The 26,118-nt window shown below is 38.0% G+C and overlaps 2 protein-coding genes across 3 annotated transcripts in view; both read left to right on the plus strand.

Annotated features, from left to right (window-relative positions):
- The window catches only part of LOC119420473 (prolyl 4-hydroxylase subunit alpha-2), a 23,013-nt gene extending 4,762 nt beyond the window's left edge, over positions 1 to 18,251 (plus strand). The window contains exons 2-15 of one of the 2 annotated variants that reach the window (XM_037687871.1): positions 2,667 to 2,765; positions 3,255 to 3,351; positions 3,845 to 3,996; positions 6,762 to 6,899; positions 7,243 to 7,482; positions 9,400 to 9,596; positions 10,097 to 10,273; positions 12,024 to 12,094; positions 12,415 to 12,514; positions 12,818 to 12,871; positions 14,749 to 14,808; positions 16,967 to 17,035; positions 17,362 to 17,458; positions 17,784 to 18,251. In XM_037687871.1, coding sequence (XP_037543799.1) covers positions 2,684 to 2,765; positions 3,255 to 3,351; positions 3,845 to 3,996; positions 6,762 to 6,899; positions 7,243 to 7,482; positions 9,400 to 9,596; positions 10,097 to 10,273; positions 12,024 to 12,094; positions 12,415 to 12,514; positions 12,818 to 12,871; positions 14,749 to 14,808; positions 16,967 to 17,035; positions 17,362 to 17,458; positions 17,784 to 17,854 — 1,605 coding nt within the window. In that variant the 5' untranslated portion in view covers positions 2,667 to 2,683 and the 3' untranslated portion in view covers positions 17,855 to 18,251. Of the gene's footprint in view, positions 1 to 2,666; positions 2,766 to 3,254; positions 3,352 to 3,844; positions 3,997 to 6,761; positions 6,900 to 7,242; positions 7,483 to 9,399; positions 9,597 to 10,096; positions 10,274 to 12,023; positions 12,095 to 12,414; positions 12,515 to 12,817; positions 12,872 to 14,748; positions 14,809 to 14,869; positions 14,936 to 16,966; positions 17,036 to 17,361; positions 17,459 to 17,783 lie in introns of both variants that reach the window. The other variant, XM_037687870.1, reaches the window with a different exon arrangement.
- A 3,998-nt stretch (positions 18,252 to 22,249) lies between these two features.
- The window catches only part of jakmip2 (janus kinase and microtubule interacting protein 2), a 31,816-nt gene continuing 27,947 nt past the window's right edge, over positions 22,250 to 26,118 (plus strand). The window contains exon 1 of the mRNA XM_037687872.1: positions 22,250 to 22,430. The gene's annotated coding sequence lies outside the window, so the exon portion shown is untranslated. The remainder of the gene's footprint in view (positions 22,431 to 26,118) is intronic.

Consider the following 26,118-nt stretch of genomic DNA (forward strand, 5'->3'; position numbering starts at 1 on the left):
ATATATATATATATATATATAAACTGAAATCTGGATAAACCTTTCCAGTTTTAACTGTGCAACACAGAACTGTTCTCCGTGTGCAAATAAGATCATGTTCATATTCAGTTACATAGTTTGGAAACTGTATCTTTTGGCTTTATTGGTGATGTGTGGCATATGTGCACAAATCTGGAACACGTAAAGATACTTTCACACTATATGTTCCTGATAATGATTTTAGATGTGGACAAAACACAACCACGTGTACCTACCACATCCTCCCCTCTTCAGTGTGCCGGGCAAAGGGAATAGGACCCAGAAACATGGGGAGGAGGATTTTCCTCCAAGATTGTGACTTTTCTGCTACAGCCTGCGGCAACAGGCGCCAGCGCTTTGAGCTGAGCAATCAATGTGGCTTTAAATTACAAGGGAGGAGACCTGGTCATTTATTTTCTGTTTGAAGGACTGTGGTATTAATTCTCTGGACCTGCGTTCAGTAAAAAAATAAACCATTAGCAGTCAGATAAAAGAGGCGAAGCTAGGGAAATGTTTGCAATAAAAAACTACTTTTCTTTGAGTTACTATTACTATCAGTAACCGTGATCCTTTTCTTTGTAAATCTGGTGTAAAATCTACGTTGCAACAAGGTAAAGTCCATTCTTTACTTTGTGAACAAGCTTGATTCACTGCAGCTCTCCAGACTAGAGGATACAGAATGACTTGTGTGAGCTGGGAAAGTTGATTAAACTCTTTTACTTCTTAGATAAAATTAAAAAAGTGTTTCTGCAAATTTAAGTCCTGTTTTACTCTAAAATGTGTGTAGGTGGTGACTTGCTATTGCTAACACCCAGTGTGGTACATTCCAGTGTAATTACTATAATTCTACACAGCTAAAAATGATGAAAATAGGCTCTTTTGAGTTCATCTGCATGATTACAGTTCACATGCAGCACAAAGCAAAAAGCCTTATTCTACCCTTTTCTAGTACTTCTATTATAGGCAGCAAAGTTTTTTTTTTTTATCTGTGCACTGCAGTTTTACTCTATAGATGCGAGCTCATTCTGTGTTTGCCATTTTAGTGCCACTGTTCACAAAAATCTGAAGTTTTTATGCTCCGTGCAATAACTTCAGTGTTTTTGTAGTCGTAGAAATGTAGAGAATGTCTAGTAAGCCGTTGTTAAAGAGGTGCGGTGATTTCTGATGTGACTTTCTAACCAAAGGATTATCATTGAGCCGACATTACTAAAGTCTGATTCTCTGATTATAGAGCGGTACAGGCTGAAGCGTGTGTGGCTGTGCTCGTGCTTGACCTCGCTGATGTTTAAGTGTGTGTCTGTTTGACACGTAAACAGTCATCACTGAGAGCTGAACAAAAGCCAAGAGTAAAAAGTGAAGCAGAGCCACTTTCACAAAGAACGTTTGGTCCGCGGATAAAGAACACACACAGCTCCAGCTCGTTTACGCAGTTTTGGAAGAAAAACGTAAAATAAAATAAAGATTTTACTCACATTAAAGCCGCCTGTCTAAGCTTTTGCTTAGTTTATATTGGGGATGCACGATATTATCGGCATGGTATCGGTATTGGCTGAAATTCACCATAAAGTTAAATATCGGACAGTCCATCAAAATAACTCGCCAATATAAAAGGCTTCTGTTTTAAGTTAATTAATAATTTAAGAAACTGTCAAGTATATCTATTAATTCACTACTACTTATGCACTTTTCACTTGTCGATTGTGAACAGGTTGAGTTTAGATTTGTGAACATTTACAAATTTGCACTGTTCGAGTTTGTCATTGTGTTATAGAGAGTAAATATCATGAATAACTTTGACATTAAACATAATCCAAGTTTAAATGTTACATCATTGTCAGGCCCCTTTTTGCCATCTGCATTTGGTAGCAGACCAAAAAGCTATGTAGTCTCTGTAAGGAGGTCTAGAGAAAAAATATTGGTATCGTTTACTGGCCAAATAAGTTTTAACATATCGGATATTGGCCAAATATCCAATATTGTGCATCTCTAGTTTATATATATTTAGGAAGGTTTAGTTTACTGTTAGATATTCTGTTTTCTATTAAAGATGTAATATGTTTCACATGAAACGAGGTAGGTTTTAGTGCAAGGCGTTTATTAATTAGTTTTAATTATATGGACTTCACTGGTCATCAAGTGGCCACAGTGAGTTTAAAAAAAAAAAAATCAACTTCTATCAGCCTTTTTTCTACACAAACACAAAATGTTAAGTTTATAAGTTGTGAAATGAGAAATTTACCATCAAGTTGTGCACAACTTTTCATAGATGAACCAATTTTTAACCGCTAAAAAAATGAATCTTCATGCAGTGTCTGACGTTGTGTTTTTTTTTTTTTTTGAGAATGAGGCGCAGCAGCTGGTCATGACTCATTCATCTTTTCAGTTTTTAGATTATTTCAAGACTGTCAGCAGTTTCATTCTAGAAACAGGACCATTGTGTGAAAAGCCATCTCAGAGTACTGAAAAACTACTGATATCTTTACATAACGAATAAAGAAAGTCACAGAATGACTGTTCCACTTCCTTTATAAGATAATAAAAACCCTAAATATAAATGGTAATCTGACTCTGCACAAAACTTTACAAAAAAAAAACAGTTTGTTCATTCTTTGTTTTATAACTACATGATGTGTTTCTGCCTTCTAAAGTTGTGCAACAAGACAGAATGGAGAAGTTCCTGTTTTTTATCCCCTGGATTCTGCTCTGCTGCTGCTGGACGACACATGCGGAGGTTTTTACATCCATTGGTAAGTTACGGCCATTTCATTTGTTTGTTTGCGTGTCCAGATTTTTCATTTTCACTTACATTTGCAACTGTTTGGATTTCATTACAAAGCAATATATGTTTACAGCAGATTGCATTATATGAATGAAACGACTCATTAACTTTCTGATCTTTACAGCTCACTTATTCTGGTTGCTTTATTGTATCTGCTGTGTATGAATTACTGACGCTTGAGTGCCTTCCTGAAATGTTTAAAGCCCATTAAACTAACCGTCTCTTCACTAGTTCATGGATTAATATTTAGCTAGAGTTTGCTTAGTAAATCTGTGCTATCCAAACTCTGCAGTATGCATCTGATGGTTTTTATTTGACCTCAGCTTGTTTTTAAGAGCTCTTTTGGTAATATTTTCTCAAAGCAAAACCCAAGTTTAAATGATTAAAGTTAGTTATTTAGTATCACGTAACAGCTTTGGCTGATTTACAATATGTCTTCCTGGCCGTGTCTCTGCAGGACAAATGACTGACCTGATCTACACAGAAAAGGAGCTGGTCCAGTCTCTGAGGGAGTACATCAAAGCTGAGGAGTCCAAGCTGGCTGCTGTCAAAAGGTGCAATCTAAACCAGTGACTCACAAAACTTGATTTAAAACTGATAATACTTTGAATAAAGCACGTCCCTTTTTTTTTTTTTTTACCACTTCAGACCTTCACAGCCTGAAATATTACACACTCTACTCTGACTTTTATGTGACAGCTACTAGATCCTTTTAAAAGTCACAACTGTGGTAATTAAATAAAACACTGCTTAGTGCAGGCTGCCCAGTGGAAAATATGACTAACATCCTCTTTAACCAGCAGTCACCAGGTGTGATGAATATATAGTTTATATAAAGTCTGCTCCAAAACTCATTAAGGTGACTTCTCTGACAATACTTTCAGTTTCTGCTTTGTCTCAGCCTGCTGTAGAGCTAGATCAATTTTCACTTTTTTAACAGTCTTTCCGAGTGAAGTTAATTGTAAATATGAGCATGTGACTCTTTAGGATGTACAGATAATGTATGTTTTGACAAAAAGGTAAAGAACTGTTTCTTCTCTCCTTTAGTTGGGCCAGTAAACTTGATGCTCTGACCAGAGTGTCCACTTCTGACCCTGAGGGCTATCTGGCCCACCCAGTGAACGCCTACAAACTGATGAAAAGACTCAACACGGAGTGGTCTGAACTGGAGAGCCTGGTGCTGCAGAATCCGTCCGATGGTAAGGAACTGCAACTAAAATAAACTGGGATGCAGTGATATCAGGGAAGCGCTACAGGAACATCAGAACGAGCAAACAGATTCAAGAACAGTTTTTTTTTCCCGAAAGCCATCACCACACTGAGCTCACATATGCACTGATTTAATAATCCAACCTCCCAAACCCCTGGACTTCTATTGTGCAATACTACTGACATCCCATACTCCTAATTACCTCACTAATATCCATAATGTGCAATATTCAATTTTATATAATTGTGAAATAACTTTTTTTTTTTTTTACTCTCATAGTGCTATATCTATATTGCGTTATATATGTTTAGGTGTGTTTGCACAGAAAAAGGAGTGGCTCTCAATCTCATTGTACTTGTGTATAATGACAATAAAGGCACTCTCATTCTGATTCTTATAGATTCAGAACATGATAATGGAGATATTTACCATCTAGTGAAGTGCAACAAAAATAATAAAATGAACTTGGAACATGGGTGTGGAGTGATAAAGTTTTGGCTGCAGAGTGGAAATTTCTGCTGTGCAGCTTTGCTCAAAGGCCTCCCTCCTTAAACAAACTGTTGAAAAACTGAGCCGGTCATGTTTTGACTGCAGCTGCTCTCCATCTATGCATATTTTGGCCATGTTCTCTTTCTATGTGTGTGTGTGTGTGTGGGGGGGGGGGGGGTGCATGCATGTTATGACACAGACCCTTATCAGTTTGAAGCAGTTAAACAGAAACAGCCTGAGTTTGAATTTGCCTACGTGGCTGTTAGAGCGGGAGTGGAAAGGCTGGATGTAAACCTTCAAACACAGATTGGTGCAAGATTTTTATTAAATTCAGCGTGGATTTTTTTTTTCTTCTCCAGCCTGTTTCATGGTTGAGTTTGCTATTGTGAAACACAAATATGTTCTGAACTTGGTGATGTAATGGTGTCAGACAGTAATGGGAGAGGATATGCACAGTTATAAGACTTTGAATGAAATGCTTTTTATGAAATGGTTACACTTCACATTACACTTTAAGTTATTGGCACTCAGCTGAAAGCATTTAAACGGACACTAGAAGTTAAAAAGGTGTCAGCCTAAGGGTAAAACCTGTTTCTGGTGGAAATATATGAAATGTAAAATATTAAAACATAAAGTAGTCAGTAAAGTAGAACAATGGTGCTTCTCATTGTTCATCATGTTTAAGTATGTGTTTGTATTTGAACATAATCTTTAATGTTTTACACATTTGGCAATGTGTCCATTGAGCCACTGTTCTGTGTGAACTGTTTTATTTATTCAATTTACTTGTCAGTTGTTTTTTTTTAACCCAACTGGTATTTTAAAATTGAAGGGAACATACAAGCTGGTTCAAATGTCTTAAGTAGTAATGAAATTTATGTCTTCACTTGCTCTTGCCGAGATCGGACGCATTTCCCCTCCCTCTCCGCTTTGCTTTGCTGCTCTGTCTGTCTGTGAAACTGCTTCTGAGCCTCTTTTGCATTTCTTCCGAACCATAATTATGGACTTGTTTTGATCAGTTGGTCCCTCAACTCAATTTACAACATTTCTTCGAAGAGAAGACAGTCTTTAGGCGAGCCAATTTGCCCTGTTGGCACGCACGCAGCTGGATATCTCATCGACTTGAAGATGTGTCTATCTCTGCTGCCATTTGTGGATTTTAAGGACACATATTTAATAGGATTTACGATAACTGGTTCCTGCGTTTTGGATTTGGCTGGTTGCTGGTTTTATCAATCAATCAAGGAAGTCGTCGGCAGCAAATTGTGGACCTGATCACGCTGCTTGCCTTTATGATGGCTTGGTTCGTGTCTCGAGTACCCGGACTCAAATGCTTTAGGCTGAATGGATCAAATCTCTGGGATTTTACTCAGTCACGTTCCATCAGTGTGGCCATGTAATTTTGACATTTCAGAACCGAGTCGACCAACACAGACTCAAGGTAGATGTCATTAAGTTCTGCCTGTCCCCAAAACATATGTGTGTTTATCTGAATTTGGCTCCCTTAGCTGGTCTTGAAAGCCACCTCATCTGAATTCGCCTGGAGAACATGTGATCTGACGCTCACCACCTCCTCTCTGAGGAATTTCCAACTGATAACCAGATGAAACCAGCTGAATAAACTTTGTGTCATTTTAGGATTCTTGGATTCTCAGTCGTTATTCTTGGCCATTCCTCGACATACCTCGAGAATGATTATGGATCTCACCGGTGGACATTGGCTGATTATTACATCCTTATCAGAACTCGTACAGTGACCTCAAGAGCATCTATGAACATGCTGACCACTCTCGTCGTCTCCCCTCCTCGCAGAATGTCTATGTCACTATGTGCTTGTTTGTGCAAGGGGTTTTTTAATATCGGAGTTTTTTCTTCTCAGGCAGGAAAAAAAGTCTGATGGGAATTTTTTCGCCTCCCAATTCCTACGTGTCCAGTTTTACTACATTTTTGTCTGTCTAAACAGATCTCACTTGTAAATGAGTCTTCTAGGCTCAATGTGGCTTATATGTCTAAATAAAGGTTGAATGAATGAATGTCACATGCTTTTTGTAAAATACAACAAAACTACACAAAAGTTCCTTTCCTACAGTGAACCCCTTTTTTTGCAGCAAGATAAAAGTGACAAGATTTAAAGAGCCAATCAGGCCATTTATCATAAATGTACAAGTGTGATAATATGTCCCTTTTAACATGGTGGATGTCATTATTTGTTATTGAATTAATCATTTTTATAATTGTCATTAAGCATCCTTGCTCTCTTTTCAGGATTCATTGCCAACATGTCTGTACACAGACAGTACTTCCCAGATGAGGAGGACCAAACAGGTGCAGCCAAGGCGCTGATGCGTCTTCAAGACACATACCAGCTGGATTCAGAAGCGTTCTCAAAAGGAAAGTTGCCAGGTAGTCCATGACTGTTTAATGATTGGGGAAGAAGCATTTATATATGAATAAACTGAACCTACAAAGTATGTTCGGACATAATGCACATGAAGTGTGTCTATAGGTTTAAAGTTTAGAGTTAAATTGTCAATTGTTGATGAACAGCCACAAAACGAGTGTCAACACAAGCCTGGTCTGATTCTTTCCTTTTTTTGCCCTGGCTCATTAAAAATGGGCAATTTTAAGTCATTAGAAGCTCTGGTTTTATTTTTATAACATTATCAATCCTTTAATAAGGAAGTTTTATTGTGAGAAAATCAAATTACTGATAAAACAGAGATGCTTTAAAAAAAAAAATTTGCAGGTGTGCACTCTAACACCGTACTGACAGTGGACGACTGCTTCGACATGGGAAAGACGGCGTACAACGATGCAGATTATTACCACGCTGTGCTGTGGTTCCAGCAGTCTCTGAAGCAGCTGGATGATGGAGAAGAAGCTGTGGTCTCCAAGGCGGATATTTTGGACTACCTTAGCTACTCCGTCTACCAAATGGGCGACTTACCTCGAGCTGTTGTGCTGACCCGGCGGCTTGTGGCCATTGGTAAGTTGCAAAAAGCAGTCTTGAAACACCAACAGTGGTCAACTAAAGCTTAGTATGTGACAAACTAAAACAGCAGTTTCTATTTCAAGAACACATTTATATTTTGTCTTTATTTCCTATAGTAGTCAACCAATAAAACCACAATTCTATAATGTGACAAAATGAATGGGTTCACATTTTCATTTTTCACTAATAACTATAGTCCACCCTCTCCTCTAGCTTTGGTTTGACTGTGCTTACCACAGCCATGGGGTGTTGTCTGTTCCATGTAAGGGCTGGTGGTTTTAAACAGTTATTCTTGAACCAAGAGCTTTGTGGACAGCTGCAGACCGTCTTCTTAGAACTGTGGTGTCCTTGTTTACATGTCATATGAAAAGAATTTAGTTCAAGTTGATGCAGACCCACTTCGTTCTGAATGGAACAAAGTGAACAGTAAAATGGTTTATACAGAGCAGATAGACACTTTTTGGTTCCGCTTTTGAACTGAAAATTCCCCAAAGAAACATAAAAGAACCATAAGAAACTCAGCATTCTGGTAATACTGAGAAAAAAAAACAGGGACTAGAGAAATTGCATTTACTGCGAAAATACTTTTTGAATGCTTATTGCTGAAGAACAGCTGAAATTAGGTAAAAATAAAACATGCTGAATTGTAGCTGAAATGGAAGAATAAGCCTACTTAAACAGAAGAGAGAAGAAAGAATACTTATTTGCTGAATTAAGATTTCAATTGGCAGAAATTAGCACAAAACTTAGGAAATGAGCTAAAACAGCTGAAATTAGAAACAAAAAAAAAAATGTTGAAAATTAGCTGAAAATGCGGAAAGAAGCTTAAACTACCAGAAGGAAGTGGAAAGAGCAGAAATGAGCCCCTCCCCCCCCCCCCCCAAAAAAAGGTGGAATTAGCTGAAAAAGCTAAAATTAGCATAGAAACAGCTAACTGAAATATCAGATAAAGCTGAAACTAGCTAAAAAAAACTGAAAGTAGCATAATAAGCTTAATTATCATGAAGAAGTCAAAGTAGCAAACATTGCCATGAACAACTTGAATTTGTCTGAAAACAGCAGAGATTAGCTAAAATGGTAACTGAAAAGGTAGAACAAGCTTAAATTAGCATAAGAAAGCAGAAAGAACACACGTTTGTCCAATTAGGCTTAAAGAAGCAGAAATGAGCACAAATAAGTGGAAATTATCAGAAAAATATTAAATTAGCAAAAAAAAAAAAAAAAAAGACAGAAAGAAGCTTAAACTACCAGAAGGAAGTGGAGAGAGCATGTTTTTGCTGAATGAGGTTGTAATGAAGTAGAAAAGAGTGTGAAAAATGTGGAATTAGCTGCAAAAGCTTAAGTTAGCATAAAACATCGCTATAGCAGCTGAAATAGAAGAAAAAGCTGAAACTTGCATAACAAGCTGAAATTAGCAGAAAGAAGAAGAAACACAAAAATGTTGTAGTTAGCAGAAAGAATCTGAAAGGTGTAAATCTCGTGTAAATCTTGATTTTATTTATGACCCAACATTCCAATTTTAAGAAACTTCCAGATTTTTTCTAAGCCACAGACTATTACAGATTTTTTATTTTTTTTTTTTACATGTGGATGTTATTTTTCTCATAATCTCCACTAAAGGGCCTGACTTGTTCTGTCATCCTACTTTAACTCTCAGCCAGTATATTCCAGCCTATTGAAGGTTGAGTCAATGCAAGAAATTAATAGTTTCTATTCGGTTTGTATCAGCTGTGTGTGAATTATTATGACGATATAAGTAAGCTTAACGAATTCATGATGCCTAATAAGAGTTTCAGTTAAAAAACATCTGAAAATTCGGTGTGGCACACTAACAGTCAGCACTAACTGAGACCTTTCTTGTGAGGCAGAAGATTTAGAGAAATGACTAATTCATGTTTTTTACTCTGACAGACCCAAACCACGACAGGGCAGGAGGCAACCTTCGTTACTTTGAGCGGCTGCTGTCCAAGCAGCTCACTGAGATGAACCAAGCCGACCAACCTGCCACTGAAGAACCCATCCAGCTGGGGACCTACAGCCGACCCAAAGACCACCTCCCAGAGAGGGAGTCCTATGAGGCTCTGTGCAGAGGAGAGGGGGTACAAATGGTAAGATGTGAAGAAAGAAAAATGGCAAGAGCAGCAGATGTTATCAGCATTTTTTAAGGCCAATGTGTATTACCAGTATGTTCAAGAATTTTGAAGTAAAAGCTACATTTTACTTTATGAAATTTAGGGAATTTTCTATTTATTTTGTCCAAAATGAACAAAAGTATTTGAAAATTATTTACACCATGACTGCTCTGAAGTGCCCCTAAAAATGCCTGTTTCCACTTTTCAATGGTAGTATTTATGTACTAATTTCAGCAATAGTTTCTACAGTATTTCACATACATGTTACGTGTGATAGATATACAGTACAAAGTGAACCAGCAGCTTATTGTACAGAATATCAACCATTATTGAAAACATATCATGACATATGTACAGCAAGATTATGTCTTCTAAGTTACAACAAAAGTACCAGTCATATTTAATCATGGATTATATTACCAGTTGTTTTAGTCAGCCTTATAACAATGTACTTCTACTTTTTTATTCTTTCCCAGACTGTAGCCAGGCAAAGCCGTCTGTTCTGCCGCTACCAAGATGGCGACAGGAACCCTCGTCTCCTGCTGAAGCCCATGAAGGAGGAGGACGAGTGGGACAATCCCCACATCGTGCGCTACCTGGAAATGCTGTCGGATGAAGAGATTGAGAAGATTAAAGAGCTGGCAAAACCGAGGGTGAGACTAACAATACATACATTAGATTTTCTTGTTTGTTTCACACTACTTGTGATATGTTAAACTAAGTTGCCATCATTGTATGTTCCCATACAATTACAAAATTAGTTCTCTTCATTCAACCCATCACACCTGAGATACACCCGGCAGGTGCAGCAGTGGGCAGCTATGTATGCGCCCAGTTAGCGATTGGGTGTCATGATCTCGGCTCTCTGCCACCGCCACGCCCACTTTGCCGCCGCTATCACTCTCGTGCCCTGCACCTGTTGCCCGCTCTATATTAGAGCTACATCCACGACCTGTCTCAGCCAGATTGTACTGTAATATGTTGAGAGAGGGACCCGGAAACTCAACCACACACACGAGTGAAAATAAAATATTTATTTTAAAGTTCAGTCAAGAGGTAAAATCCTGAGGATGCTGCGATTACGTTATTGGTGAGTGAGCCTGGAAGGTCCGACAAAACCCTTCTCTTCAGAGTGAGGAGCTTGGTTCTGAGGTTGTGGTAAAAATAAATAAATAAAATAAAAACATAAAATAAAATAAAAAAAAAACAGGAGCATGGGTCATTCACAAAAAAGTTAGAAAAGGCAATAACACAAGGCTAGGTGAAAATCAATGGTCAAGAGGCAGAGTGAGAATCGAGGTCCATATATCTGATGGCTGCTGTAATCCGTCATGGGCAAGGCAAGGGTGAGATCTTCGTGGTTATGAAAATAGGTCAGGGACCAGAACAAGAATGAGAACGCTGGATGCTTCAGCCATGAGATGACCAGACAATATGACAAAGACTTGGTATCTGTAGAGCCCGCAGCAGGTGCAGGGCCTGGGTGTGATGGTGGCAGAGAGGTGGACTTGGCAACATTGAGTGTCATGCTCAAGGGCACCACAACATGTGTGCATGGCAGGGAGTCGAACCGTGGCTTTCAAGTACCAAGTCGGCTGCCCTACCTCTACACCATCTCAGCCCCCAGTAAAGTTTTTATCTAAACATTTCTGGACTCACTGGTGTGGGTATTGTTACAAAAACAACAAGGGGTACAGCTTAATGAGAAAAATATCTTGTAATTATCATTTTAATTTAATCCTAAACTGAGATATTATCTGAATTTTTATGCTACAATAATTCAGAAGTTTTTAATATATATCTAGTTTGTATAAATACTTGCTCAAAACTATTTCTATCCCACAGTGCATCACTTATAAAAGCTGTGAAATGTGGTGTCCTCTATTCAGCATTAAAATAGGCAGTCATTGAATTCTTCCTACGGTCGGAACAATTTCAAACTAAACTTTGATTGTTTACATCCTGGATGTATTTGCATGTGCATGTTTTTGACAAGTTTACTGTAGTGTTGATGCAGGAAACCTTGTAAATGCTTATACCGTATTTTTCGCTGTATAAGTCACTTTTTCGTATGTGCATAATTTGCATGCCCTGTGACTTATAGGCTGAAGAGACGTATTTATGTTTTTCCCCCCCATACTTATAATCCAATTTTTGACTGAGCTACGACGCGTTTTCATTCATTCTGACTAAAAATATTAAACACTACCATTTTCAGCCGCTAGATGGCACTCAAATGTGGCATGCCATTGTATCATGTAATAGGTAAAAGTGGCTATTAATGATACAATCTGCTTGCCACAGACTGCCACCGAAGAAAATATGGTAATTGAAAGAGTAAAACAATTAGAGTAAAGAATTTTTTTATTTTGACTTGTTTAATGTTTCTTTTGTTTTTGGAAGCTTGCCAGAGCCACTGTCCGTGACCCCCAAACAGGAGTTTTGACTACAGCCAACTACAGAGTATCAAAAAGGTGATTTTTGTTATCTAATCATACTTCTCTCTCACTTTAATGGTTTTATGTTTATTACAACTTTGACTTACTGTGCATATGCTTGCTGCATTCCTTTTTTAAATTATTCTCAGACATTATGAAGCTTTGGTTTATACACAAATTAAAAGATAAGCATTTTAAAACTGCACAATCTTAAACTATTGTTTTAACATTTAAAAAAGTTATACATGTTTACACGCAGCAGGAAAGTTTTATTACTCCAGAAAAGAAGTAAAAGTTGCATCTTTTCACAAATCAAACATGTAATTTGTGCAAGTGAAACATATTTGCTTCTTTAGTGCCTGGTTGGAAGGAGAAGAGGACGTTATCATTGAAAGAGTTAATCAGAGAATAGAAGACATCACCGGGCTTACAGTAGAAACTGCAGAACTACTGCAGGTAATGTTCGTCATACTTCATTATTGCACAATAGTTCACATTTGATTGGAGCTTTAAAAAGCTTGTAGATTTATAGGCTTTTGTTTACGCATATACTTTCATTTTAACTGCTTTGCCTAGCCAAAAAAGTTACCATCTGAATTTATTAAAGCTTTTAGCCAGATTTTTGATTTTGATTTTAGTTGAGGTTTGTGGTAGTTGATGTTTTATTTTAGACTATGCACGAGGCATTTGATTTCAGTGGATAGAAGCAGTTATTTATGATATTTTTGTGTGTTTGACTTGTGTTTTGAATGACATCAGGTTGCAAACTATGGAGTTGGAGGACAGTATGAGCCACATTTCGACTTCTCGAGGGTGAGTTCTGGCTCTTGCTGCCACTCTGTGTCCATGTCCGTCTGCAAACTACAATGATTTGTATGATTTTTACATATTGAGCTTTTTCTTTTGACATGAATGTTCTTTTTTGTTCATGGCTTAATTAGTACATGTATTCACCTTCACCAGAGAGGGTGGATGCATTACGCCTTACAACAAAAAAAAAAAAAACATTCCGTAAAACTCTTAATTATATCTGTCTTATATCTATCAGTTTAACTGATCATTTAAAGTCTGTTGAGACTTTTAAATCTTTGCTCACAACTCATCTTTTTTCCTTGGCGTTTGATCCATGCAGAGTGTAACCAGTTATATCGGATTTTTATTGTTGCATTTCATCATTTACCTTCTTGTTCTACTGAGTGGCACAAGGTGTATTTGATTTTTGTTCTTCTTGCTTTCATTTTAATTTGACTAAATTGTAAAGCACTTTGGGTCAGATGTTGTTGTTTTTATGTGTTATATAAATTAATTGACATTGACATCTGTCAGTTAATGTATGAATTACTCTGAAAGGCATACTAAGCAGTTACTTTTTGTGAACTTGTCAGCTCAGCTTATCGTTGCACATTAAAACAGATCTGACATCTGTTTATTTTATTTATTTATCGCCACTTTTTCACATTAATGGCTTATGCATGTTCACTCTCCACCCAAAAGGTGGTGGGCTAAAAGTGCCCTCAACAGAGCAAAAATCAAAAGGGCGAAAATACAGACTTTTAATAATAATACTTTTGTCATTATCAACATTTATTTTATTTTTTTTAGATAATCAGCATAGTATGCCTTTAAAAATAAAACTTAATGAGTGCAAATTCTTGTGTACCCACTCTGAGCTTAAAAACTAATACAGTAGTCCCTCGCTATTTCGCGGTTTGTTTTTTGTGGGCTCGCTCAATCGCGGTTTTTCAAAATAAGATTGGACATGACACACAAATGGCTGATTGATGGACGAGCTGCATGATCGGCATGGAATTTTTAAATTATTTAGCACCTGCTGCACCTGTGTGCGGCCCACAGCTGCAGGAGAAGCGTCATCTTGCAGCGTGTCATGATCTCCGCTCTGCAGCTGAGAAGTGGGCGTGGCTGAGAGCGCTAGCTGTAGAGCTGTAATTTCTATTGTATTTCAATTTTCGGACCAGAAAATTCAGGCCGGGCCAAAATAATGTGCTGGAAGGGTGGGCCGAGTCGGTGTCAGGCTTTTGATTGCATCAGTGGACGTGCATGGCTGACGATCCAATTTGGATCACCAACCGCGTGCTGACCAGCCGGTTGAAGGAAGTAAAAAACAAAATGTCCAGATGGATCACTGCCAGCAACCCGCCTGAAGCTTAACTGGACTCAGCCGCACGCGTCCTCTGATCGTTAATAACTATAATATTATAATAGCTATAATCTGCTGACTCTTGTTAATAAACAATAAATCTTATATCTTCCTTTCTTTGAAATACGTTTTTAAATCATGCCAAAATGATTTGCTTACAAAAGCAGTAAAAGCTTAATTTAAAATAAAAATAAAAGTTTTTGGGTGCATGGGTTCAAGCCTGTAATCATAGTTAATTGGTCGGTCTCTGAAAAAATGATACGGGTTCAATCCAAGCCGGCTCAGATTTTTTAGGCCTGAATGCAACTCTACTATTTACGACTTGTACTACTATTCCTATTTCGTGGTTTTTCACTTATCACGGGGCTTCTGGGTACGGATCTCCCGCAATAAACGAGGGACTACTGTAACCTAAAGATGTTTAACTGTTGGAAAACAAACTGTTGACAGATAACTGAATGTGCTTTAAGTAGCAAGGCTCCATTTATGAGTCCTACTGATAAAGGGTTAAACATATAAACATCTGTTGCAGCGTCCTTTTGACAGCAACCTCAAGGTCGATGGGAATAGACTTGCTACCTTCCTAAACTATGTAAGTAGTGTGTGTGTACCGTTCATGTCTTGTATTTTACTCTTAAATTTTATCTTCGTAGAAAGATGAGCCTGATGCTTTCAAAAGGTTAGGCACTGGAAATCGCGTGGCGACTTTTTTAAACTACGTAAGTACGAGCATTTAGCCACCGCCGATTGAAGACTAGTTGTGGCAGCCACACAGAATCTGTTTCCAACCTTTACTTCTGGCTAAACGGGCAGAAGCATCAGCTCTGGGTCAATCTTGGACTTGGACTGATTGACTTCCAAAGGTTTTAGCATTTTAACTAGTCATTTGAATATGAAACATTGTGCTGGATAAATCCTATTTGTGGAATTTTGTTCACCATCATATAGATCACAGATCTATCTGAATATCTAAAACCAATAAATTCCCGTCAATCAGTTCCAGTGCACATTGTGAAGAGTTTTGCCAGCCTTTCCCCTTTAACCTGCAATTAATAAGCCTGTATCTGTTTTCCTCTTACCGTTTAATGTTTAGCTTCAAGATATTGGATGCATGTCAAGATGATTGTGTTCTTAGTAAGAAAAGATTTTGGTTTAGTATAATTTGGCTTTGATCCTAAAACTTAAGATATTTTAGTGAAAATGAACTAATGTTAAAGAGCAAGTACTCCCAGGCCATTAGACAACAGCATAAAAAAGACTGCTCTGGAGGAAACCACTGTAGAGGTTCACCTTTGCAGACCACTGCAAGTGCAAAAAGATACAAACTCTAAACGTTTTACTTTGCTTTATTTAGATTTTCTTTTATTGTATTTTTTTATTACTAAAACATCGGATTGCAGTTTGACTGCAAACTTTAAAACGCTGCATAATTTAACAAAATGCATCTCGAATCCCCCCAGGATTAATACAGTATCTATATCTATCCATCTATCAATCCTTTCTTCCTTCCTGACTTCCTTACTTCATTTTTCCTTCCTTCCTTCCTTCCTTCCTTCCTGATTTCCTCCATGACTTTATTTCCATCCTGACTTTCTTCCTTATTTCCTTCCTTCCTTCCTTATTTCCTTCCTTATGTTCTTCCTTCCTTCCTTATTTCCTTCCTTCCTTTCTTCCTTCCTTATTTCCTTCCTTCCTTCCTTTCTTCCTTCCTTATTTCCTTCCTTCCTTACTTTCTTCCTTCCTTATTTCCTTCCTTCCTTACTTTCTTCCTTCCTTCCTTATTTCCTTCCTTCCTCATTTCCTTCCTTATTTCCTGACTGACTGACTGACTGACGAAAACAGGACCATTATTCTAAGTTCCAAAGTCAGCGTCTGTGATAGTGCAGAAGTCCATTATTGCTCATAACAAATGTAACTTTCACTTTAAGGACAATATTAACGCTGAACAATATTTTTTTTGGATAGATATTTACTTGCTTGCAAAGGTTTTATTAATTTCAGTGAGACAGTACCGTTGATAACTGCTCACAGTTAGAACTCTGTTAAAGTGAGAACTAAACTGGTCTGCTTTCAGTCCAGACTAGCTCATTAAATAATTGATGGATTATAAATAAAATAAAATAAAAATGCATCAAAGGAGGTTCAGGCCTGTTCTGGTGCTTCAATCCTCAATAAAAAATACAATGGACCACCCTAGAGTCAAAACAACTGGTCATCACAGAAACATTTTGTAGTTGAAAAAGTTGAAAGAATTTCATTTGCTATATTTTAATAGAAAATTTAATCTCAATTATTTGCATTTTGTTTTATTTTTTAAACACTTTAAATGTGGTCAGAGCTTTTGCTGGATTACTGATGACAAATGTATTAAAGGTAAAATCACAACATTTAAATTTGTGATAGCTAGCTAATTTAAAATACGCCAACAAGTATTTTGTCTGATGCTAGACGACAGCGTAGTTGAAGGAAAGTTTTATCTTACAAAGATAAACTACCAGACAGTCTCATCTGGCTGGCCGTGAATTTCTGTAAACAGCATGATGTGAATGTATGCATGAGAGGCTCACCACCCAGTTGTGCTTGATTCCTTTTTAAAGTTTGTTGTGACTGTGCAGACACATGTGAAGCAAAATAATTAAAGGGCAAAGGGACTCATGGTTACATCATTCACAAATGTGTAATTTTATTTAATCTGAAGTTAATCTTTAATATATAAAATACATATCACTTATTTTGTTGTATTTTCTCAGATGAGTGATGTTCAAGCAGGAGGTGCCACAGTCTTCCCGGACTTTGGGGCAGCAATCTGGCCCAGGAAGGTAATAACCGAGTGTACTCATTGTTTCTATCTTGAGGTTTTTCGTTACTGCTTGCATATGTGAAGGTAAATAAATTGTATTGACTGCCTTTGTGCTAGTGGTGTAAATAAACTGCTAGGTTTCCTGGTATTTTTGCTCTTTGTTGCACCTCAGCGTGCAAAATCAACCACAACTTTGTGTGAATTCAGTCAATCAAATGATCTGATGAGGGATTCTTAACATTAAGCACATAATACCTAGATGATCTTTAATTTGTCTTTTTTGTGCACTAGCTTTTACTATAATGCTATTTTTTTTTCTTTTTTTTGGTCGTTATTTGTCTGCAGGGGACAGCAGTGTTTTGGTATAATCTCTTCAGGAGTGGGGAGGGAGACTACAGGACGAGACATGCAGCCTGTCCTGTTCTTGTAGGAAGTAAATGGGGTGAGTCAAAGTTGACACCGAATGCACGTTTATCATTCACTGAAGCAGGTTTACAAATAAAATAAAATTACAACTCTACATGACTTCGTTTTTAAATAATTTGATTAAAATAATTTTTTTTAAAAAGCATTCAAAATGAATGGACAATTTAAAGAAAGTTCATAACTATTCAAATTTGCCAGTAATTTATTAGTAAAACCAACAAACAGAATACAAATATGCACTTTATTAAATTTAATTAGTTGGTGATATTCAAAACTTTTTCCTCACATTACTACTCTGGCTTTGCAAGACAATATGCTTAGATGTGTTTTTCTGTTTTTAGTGTCAAACAAGTGGATCCATGAACGAGGACAAGAGTTCAGGAGGCCATGTGGCCTCACAGAAGTGGATTGAAGTCCGCCTGCACCTATGCACTACCACACACATGCACACACATGCACACACTTACACACACTCCTTAGTGCCTTGATGCCAGCCATGATGCAAATCAAACAAAATGTATAAAGCCTTCAAGAATGAACTTGTCTGTGCGAATATCAAATGTTTTACATGATCTTACGTGGAGTGTCTCATCTGAAAATGTGGCGCTCTGCAGCTCACATCCTCCCACCATCAACGGTTCATCATAAAGGTCAGTTTAATGAGGAAAAAAGTTGCAAACAGCTAATTACAGAACATTAAAAAGAACTTCTAACAGGTCATTCTTGTTTTTTCCAAACGTGTTAGTGTCTTAACTGTGCATTTCTCTGAAAAGTCTGTGACTGTTTTTATAATGTTTTTAAAGCACTTCAAAAAAAAAAAAAAAATCACTGTCTCTCGGGTGGACTTGTGTTTTACTTCTTTGACATCTTCAAATGGATTAACTGAGATAAAGAGAACCCAGCATCATTTCTGTTGGAGACAAACACTGTTACTATGCTATTTGACATGATGTATTTGTAAGGCCATAATATTTATATTAGTTTTATTAAAGCACTCAAACAGAAAGTTGTTTGTTATAGACCATTCGGCCAACAGTGATCATATAGTGAAGATACAAAACAATTTGTGTGATAAGACGGTTCCTATAACTACTGTAAATTAGACATTTACATGTTTTACAATAAATTTGCAATGGCTTCAGATACAATTTTTGTTCTTGATGGCCCTTTTCTCCTCAGAGCATATTTCTCACACGAATGAGGATTGCCTCACTAATTTGCTGTATAGTTCTCTGCTTTGCCATATTTTTTATGAAAACCAAAGGATTTCTGCTGTTCAGGTGAGAGGTTTGAAGAGTTTTTGGTTTCTCGATCAAAAGGCAGACCCCTCTGATTCATGTCAGCTACAGGCTGGCAGAGCAATAATCAGTCAATCAAAAACTTTCTATTCAGACACATACATGGTCCATAGTAAACAAAAACAGGCAAAATCAACAACGACAAGACAATAAAAATTTGAATGTTCATCCATTGCCATATAAATTAAGGCGCCAGTGATTCCACAGCCTAGAGAAGAACCGAACAGAGCTTTGTACGGGGTTGGTCAGAGTATAAATGATGCTATTTACAGAGTCTGTTAGTGTACACATTCATCTGTACATAAGGTTTCGAAGCACGGCAGCACAAGTTTGTACATTGGCATTTACGAACATCTGACTGGCACTACTCCATCGTTGCACCTTAAGCAGCATCCTCATGCCATCATTGTACACCACCTGAAGTTTATGCATGCTGCTTTTTCTGTAATGCCGCCACAGCTGGACAGTATACATTGGAGTACAATATGCTTTAAAGAGTACATTTTTTACAGATACTGAGCACATAGAGAACTTCCGAAGAAGTGTATTAGGTTGTACACATTGCATACAACGCTGCCTGTAAATGTCCTTATCAAGACAGATCAGCGGTTACGTAATGTCACAAGTATTTCACCTCATCACTGACTTGGAGGATGTTGCCAGACACAGTGAAGTCAGGGAAAGACAGTTTAGTGTCTTCTTTGCTCCTGACAATCATGATAATACTCTTTTTTCATTATATTTAATATCAAAAACAAATCCATACGGAGAGCAAACCCTTAACAGTTGCTGCAAACCAGCGCTATATGGACAAAAGATTACAAGATCGTCAGCATACATCAGGTGGTTGACAGTTCTATATCCAACCCGACAGCCAGTCCTACATTGATTCAACAGCTTAGATAAATCTTGTACGTTAAAAAGGCAAGGAGACAACATGTTGCCTTGTCGCACACCATTGCCCAAATAAAAAGATGATTTTTCCCCATTTTAACAAACAGACTGGTGAGCATACCAATATCAATAACACACACCGAGAAAAGAAACAGTTAATGGGAATGACGATATTCTGAAAACTATAACAGACCAGGTATTTTCACACTGTATTCTCAAAACCAAACAATCCTGTTTTCTTATTAGATTAACAATAAACGTCCAATATAAGCAAGGTCAATACAAACATTTATCTACAGTGGACTACTGAGCCAAACATAAAAAAAAGACCCAAAATTACTACACCCTTCACTTGAATTGGAAGAAGCATTAATGAATATTACCTTTCAGTTTAGACTGGAACAAGAGTTTTTTTTTGTTTTTTTTCTGTCAAAGAGTATCTTGGATTATTTTCAGTAACAAACAGTGGGATGAGTGAAAGAGACACTGTGGCTATAAACCAACTCTAGATGTTGGCCCACATTGTTCAAGTTCAAGCATCTTTATTATCCCCAAGGGGCAATTTGATTCAAAGTCAGTAGACACATAAAACATCCATACTAGACAAGACTAAAATAACCGTACAGAAATCACTGTTTACCAAGAAGCTTGATCGCTACAGGGATAAATGAGCTTTTCAGAATGTTCGTTCTACACCTGAGCAACAAACAGATACCAGTGTCCAGACGGAAGCAACCTGAACTCACCATGGAGTGGTGATCAAGATCTGCCAGAATCAGCCTAGCCTTGTTCACTGACCTCACCTTGTGAAGGTCAGTGAGGTTCTGTAGGGCTATGCCAGCAGTTTTGCTGCACATCCTGACAATCCCCGAGAGTTTGTTCCTGTTCTTTCATGTTAAAAATCCAAACCAACGGCTCAAGGTAAATGTTGAAACAGACTCAAGAGTCTAACATGGAATAAACATACGTGTTCACTGTGAAATGGTGAGACACGTGCTCAAAAGTTAAATCCCAAAGCAGTTGGATAGAAAAAAAAATCTGGTCTGAGAAGTGTTTTCTTCTAAGTTTTTATAAACCAGCACAAGGATGGCAGGTTGGCTGTATTAAAGGACTAATGTGTGTGTGTGTGTGTGTGTGTGTGTGTGTGTGTGTGTGTGTGTGTGGGGGCATATATACTTTTTTAAATATCTGATCAAAGTTGAGCAGTTGAACAGTTTTACAGGATCATAAATTGTTAACTGATTTGCCTTTTTGGGAATCTATGAAATAACATCAAATATAAATTACTGTCCACAATTTCTATATACACACCATATTTTGGAGGAGGGGGGGTCAGACTAAGTGATTGAAGCCACTCACTTGTCCAATCGGACAAGAAGCACAATCACCAGCATCCATGGCTAAAAAGGACATTAAAAACCTTCTCAGTGCTGTGGTGAGATTTAAAGCCTGACTGGAACACCTCCAATATAAGAGTGATCAGGAAACATTTTAACTAAGAATCAACTGCTATTTTCAGTAATTTGGAAATAAAAAATGGGAGTCTAGAGACAGGCCTACAGTTGGACACCACTGAGGGGTCAATGCAAGATTTTTTTCAGCAAAGGTTGCACAGTAGCTTGTTAAAAACGTTTTGGCACCACACCTGATTTTAAACTGCTATTCACTATAGAGAATAGAGGAATAGGAAAGACCTTTAGAAGTTGAGGGGACACCAACCAGGATAATCACAGTAAGGGGAAAAAAAATAAAAAATCACTGTAATGACACTTTAATTGATGATATGCGACTTATCCATGTTGCTGATCTCATGCTATTCATTCATACGCATCTACTCACGTTTGGGCTGCCATTTTATATACCATATTGTTTTACATTATCAGTGTGTACATCTTAGATCAGGGGTGTCAAACTCACAAAAGGGGGCCAAAATTAAAACCTTTTTCAAACTAAGTGCCACTTTCAGCATTTACATTAACTCAAATCAGATATCCAATGTCTTTTCTTGGTCGCAGGTTCCTCAACAAGAGTTTGATTGGTCTCATTTGATGTTCTTTGTTGCACTTTTGACATCACAATCAAAGATTACTGAAACAAATCAAAGTGATAAAAGTATTTTACATTTAAAATAATATCTTGGGGGCCAGATAAGATAAGATGTCAACAAGGGCCACATTTGGCCCCCAGGCCTTGAGTTTGACACATATGTCTTAGATCTTTTAACGTATTGTTTAGCGTTCATTAGCGTATAATATACCGTTTCTTTTTATACTTTATATTTTTGCTACTTTGGGATGTAACTGGGATCTTGAGCACACAATTTCGTTCCACCTCATGCAAGTGATGCGAATGACAATAAAGAAACTTGAAACAATTATAATAATCTCATGTAGAGAAGAAATTTATGAGCAACTACAAACCCTTTAAGACTGACACAGATTTTTTTTTTTTTTGGGGGGGGGGGGGGGGGGGGTGCAAAACAAACAAGAGGTAACCATCTTTAAGTAACATTTTAAATTCCAAGAGCTAAAAGGAGCGGAAACAGCGACTCTTCCCGTGAAAAACACCAACAGGCTGTGCGCGCTCCCGCGGGGATGATCGCGTACCCGCTGCACGCAGAGGAGGGCGGGGCTCCCAGCATCATCACCACCCGCCATCACTGCTTCATTGTACGAGCTGCTGCTGACCCACTCATCACAGCGGAGGGGGGGTCGATCCAAACGCATGATCGAAAGGAGACACCAGGATGGATGGAGGTTTCTTAGGACGTTCCACCTGATCGGGATTCATCAGGAGGTGAGTCACTGAGATCCGCGTTTTTCTTGGTTTCATCACGGTCTGAAGTGGGACGTACTCGGTCTAGGCCTGTTTGTTAGAGTCGGATGCATCTTAGCAGCAACCATCATGGAGATGTGCTGATTTAAACGAGCCTCGGCTCAGGTAACACTAGACTGCCACGGCATATGGTAACATGGTGGGGTGGGGGGGTTGGACGTGTCCGGGTTGTCTGCAGAGCGGTGCATGTCGGAGGGCCTGCGCACCGGGAAGCCCTCTGATGATGATGGTGATGATGGGAAGCTGATCCTCCTTCCTGCATCATCTGTTTACTCGCATACGGCTGCTATGCGTTTTTAGCCACATTTGTTTCACAGAAAAGGCACTTGCTTTTTTCCTGCTTTCCCCTCAAAGGCACGTAATTTGAACCACTTGTTTAAAAAAAACCATGCATCATATCTGGTTATACTATTTCTGCTCGAACGATTACCCCACAATGCTGAGCATCATTAGGGAGGATGCTGCAGTGATGCTGCAAGAGGATGCTGGTCCATACGGCCTTCTCATCTTACCTCAGTGTTACATACAGTAGGTCTGATGTGATAAACCCCATGGGTCCAGGGTCATCACTGATGTAGGCCAGTCCACAAGTTCAGTGTTTATAGACTGGGTTGGATTTCTGCAGTAAAGTTACATTGACTGGACATAAAAAGCACAAATGTGATGCAACAGCTGCAGATATGGAGTCGTTAAAAGTTTTACTGTGACTTTGTTGTCACTGAAAAACAAAAATAAAATAAAACATGATGCAACCAGACAGTGTGATTCAGTTTTGGCTCCATGCCTTAATAAAAAAATAAAAAATAAAAAAAAAGAGCTGTGATTTAAGCCATGCTTTCATAAATCTCTCAAAAGTAAAATAAAATCTGATAAAATGTTATCTGTCTGCCATGGGACCTTTCTGTGTAGTGTTTGAATTGCACAGACACAACCCTGTGGACTCCCAATTATGTAAACAGAAATAATTAGTCCTTGCATTCCTTGATGGAATGCATATCGCCCGCCACCTTTCATATTTTAATTGTCGATCTGATATTAAAAGGATATTTTAGCTCAATATGCTGAATTCAGAGGTATATAGCAAATTTTGTGGTGGCTAAAGTGGATTAGTTGTAGCGGCCATCTTGAACCGAGTTGACTCCAAAAGTTACCGGTAATAGTTGTAAAACCAATTAATACACGAGTTTCCCTGAAATTCATTCATTTTAATAAGCTATTTTCTTAACAGACAAAACAGGGCTGACTCCAACAGGTTTTGAGCAAAGATGAATACAACGTGTTGCCCTTAAATTATGGGCTGGGATGATTAGCTACTTCCACACCAAATATTAGCTCAATATCTGCAATATTGGCCTAGTGATTCCAGTTTTTATGTTTTCTAAGGTCAGTTGTCTGTGGCAGCCATCTTAAATTGAGTTGACTTTAAAAGTTAGATGTAAATTTACACTAAATGATTGCTTTTTAAACATTTATTCAAATCGGTTTAGTGGTGCGAGGTATTTTGCTAACGGCACTACCAAACGAACACCTTAACACACACACACACGCCCACACACACAGAGACACGAAGTAACACGTTATCACCTTGCCTTCACCCTCAGACTTGGGATTATTAAAATATTGTAAACCATCACAATAGCAACAGCATTTTTTACATAAAATTTTTTATCATCATTATTTTTTTAACAAAAATGTGAATCAGGAATTTAATAGATGATCCCATGTACAGGGTGGCACGGTGGATCAGTTGGTAGAGCTGTTGCCTCTCAGCAAGAAAGTCACCAGATCTAATCCTGACTGGGGACCTGTCTGGGTGGAGTTTGCATGTTCTCTCCGTGCATGTGTGGGTTTTTTCCGGGTACTCCAGTTTCCTCCCACAGACTAAAAACATGCACAAAAACGTTAGGCTGATTGGCAACTCTAAATTGTCCCTAGGTGTGAGTGAGAGAGTGAATGGTTGTCTCGTTTGTCTCACATGTGATGGACTTGCAATTTGTCCAGCATGTCCCTCACCTCTCACACAGTGACTGGAGGAAATGGGCACCAGTGACGACCCGGAAAGGAAGAAGCGGGTAAAGATAATGGATGGATGGATGCCTTGTACATTATTGTTCGTGGAAGATGAAGCTGACACTAAAGTTAAGGAATGCTCAGTTTTAAAATGGAAAGATCATTAAGAGTCAGTTCTACAAACAACAACCACACATGTTGTATCATGAACTTTAATGTTCTGCTTTATTAGCCTTAACAATAACAGATTTAAAAGGCTTTTTTGGCCTGAACTAAGGTATAATCTAAAAAACAAGGCACTTGCTTCATTCATGCCAAATCATCTTACATCACAACAGCATCCCAAACTGATGAAGCATAAGTTGCTCATTTATGTTGACAGAAGGCTTGCATTAGTCTTTTGCTGATGCAATTGCATAACAAGGATTAACAGGAAGCAGTCCTGAAATGTAGGAATCAGTTTGCTGCAAAAAAGATCAAGGCAGAAAGATAAAGCTGGATGTGACATTTGGTGGAGCATTTTGGAACACATGGACATGAAATCATTGAAGAAACCTGGCTGTCTAGGTTTCTGATTAGAGAATGTTGGAATATCTGCCCCACTTTCACTTTTAACAGTCAATTTGACATATTGATTTTGGCAAACATATCAATAATCTAGTTCAAACTAATATTTGGATGGAAAACTGTATTTTTTTGCACGTTACTGTTGCACTAGTTAGTAAATATGCCCGACCTCAAGGGAGCAGCCGAAAGAAGAAAAATAAAAATTGCATTGCTTTTACTTTTGCTTAACATTCCACATTGTGGAAAGTAAATATGCGACCCGCAATGAGATCAGTGAACCTGTATGAAATCAGTCCTGAACAAAATTTGTCACTTAACAAAATTGGATTAAAAAAACAGCAGTTGCCATCATGACAACCCACTTACAGTAGCTATTAATGAAAAATATGCAAATTAGACAGTCGGTGGAAGCAGATTTTAGACGCACACTCCACTAGGAAAGAGCAACGTTTGAACACTCTCTACATTATGAGGCACAAAGTCTGGAGGACTGTCTGCAAAATCCACCAGCAGTCCCCCGTTTGATGTGTGGAGAGTCAAAATTAGGTCATGGTGCCAGTGAACTTCATGTTTTAGTATTTAAGACACACTAACTCACACTGGTCAACCAGGACCTGCACATATTCAGGGCAGAACAAAAATTAATATGGTCATTCTGTCCAGCAAATGTCCAATAGCTCTACATTTTCAGTTTAATTTCTCCATGATTTTTTTTTTTCCCCCAGCCATACAGGTTTTTGTCAAAGTTTTTATTATTATAGCAAACATTCTGATATTTAAACTTGGATGCAGTTATTTCAATAATCGTTGGTTAACTCTTTTTAAATTGAGCTCCTTGGAATATACAGTTATCTATCTATCTAAATAAAAACAGTAGCCTTATTATGCAGAAAGAAAAGCTTTGCAGAGAGTGGTGAAGGCTGCACAGAAGTCTGTTGGAGTAAGTATCCCCACCATCACAGACATCTACACCTCTAGCTGCAGGAAGAGAGCCACCTGCATCATGAAGGACCTCACTCACCCAGCACACACACACACACACACACACACACACACACACACACACACACAC

The sequence above is a fragment of the Nematolebias whitei genome, chromosome 14, assembly GCF_014905685.2.
Source record: "Nematolebias whitei isolate Nwh7 chromosome 14, NemWhi1, whole genome shotgun sequence".
Classification (NCBI taxonomy): domain Eukaryota; kingdom Metazoa; phylum Chordata; class Actinopteri; order Cyprinodontiformes; family Rivulidae; genus Nematolebias; species Nematolebias whitei.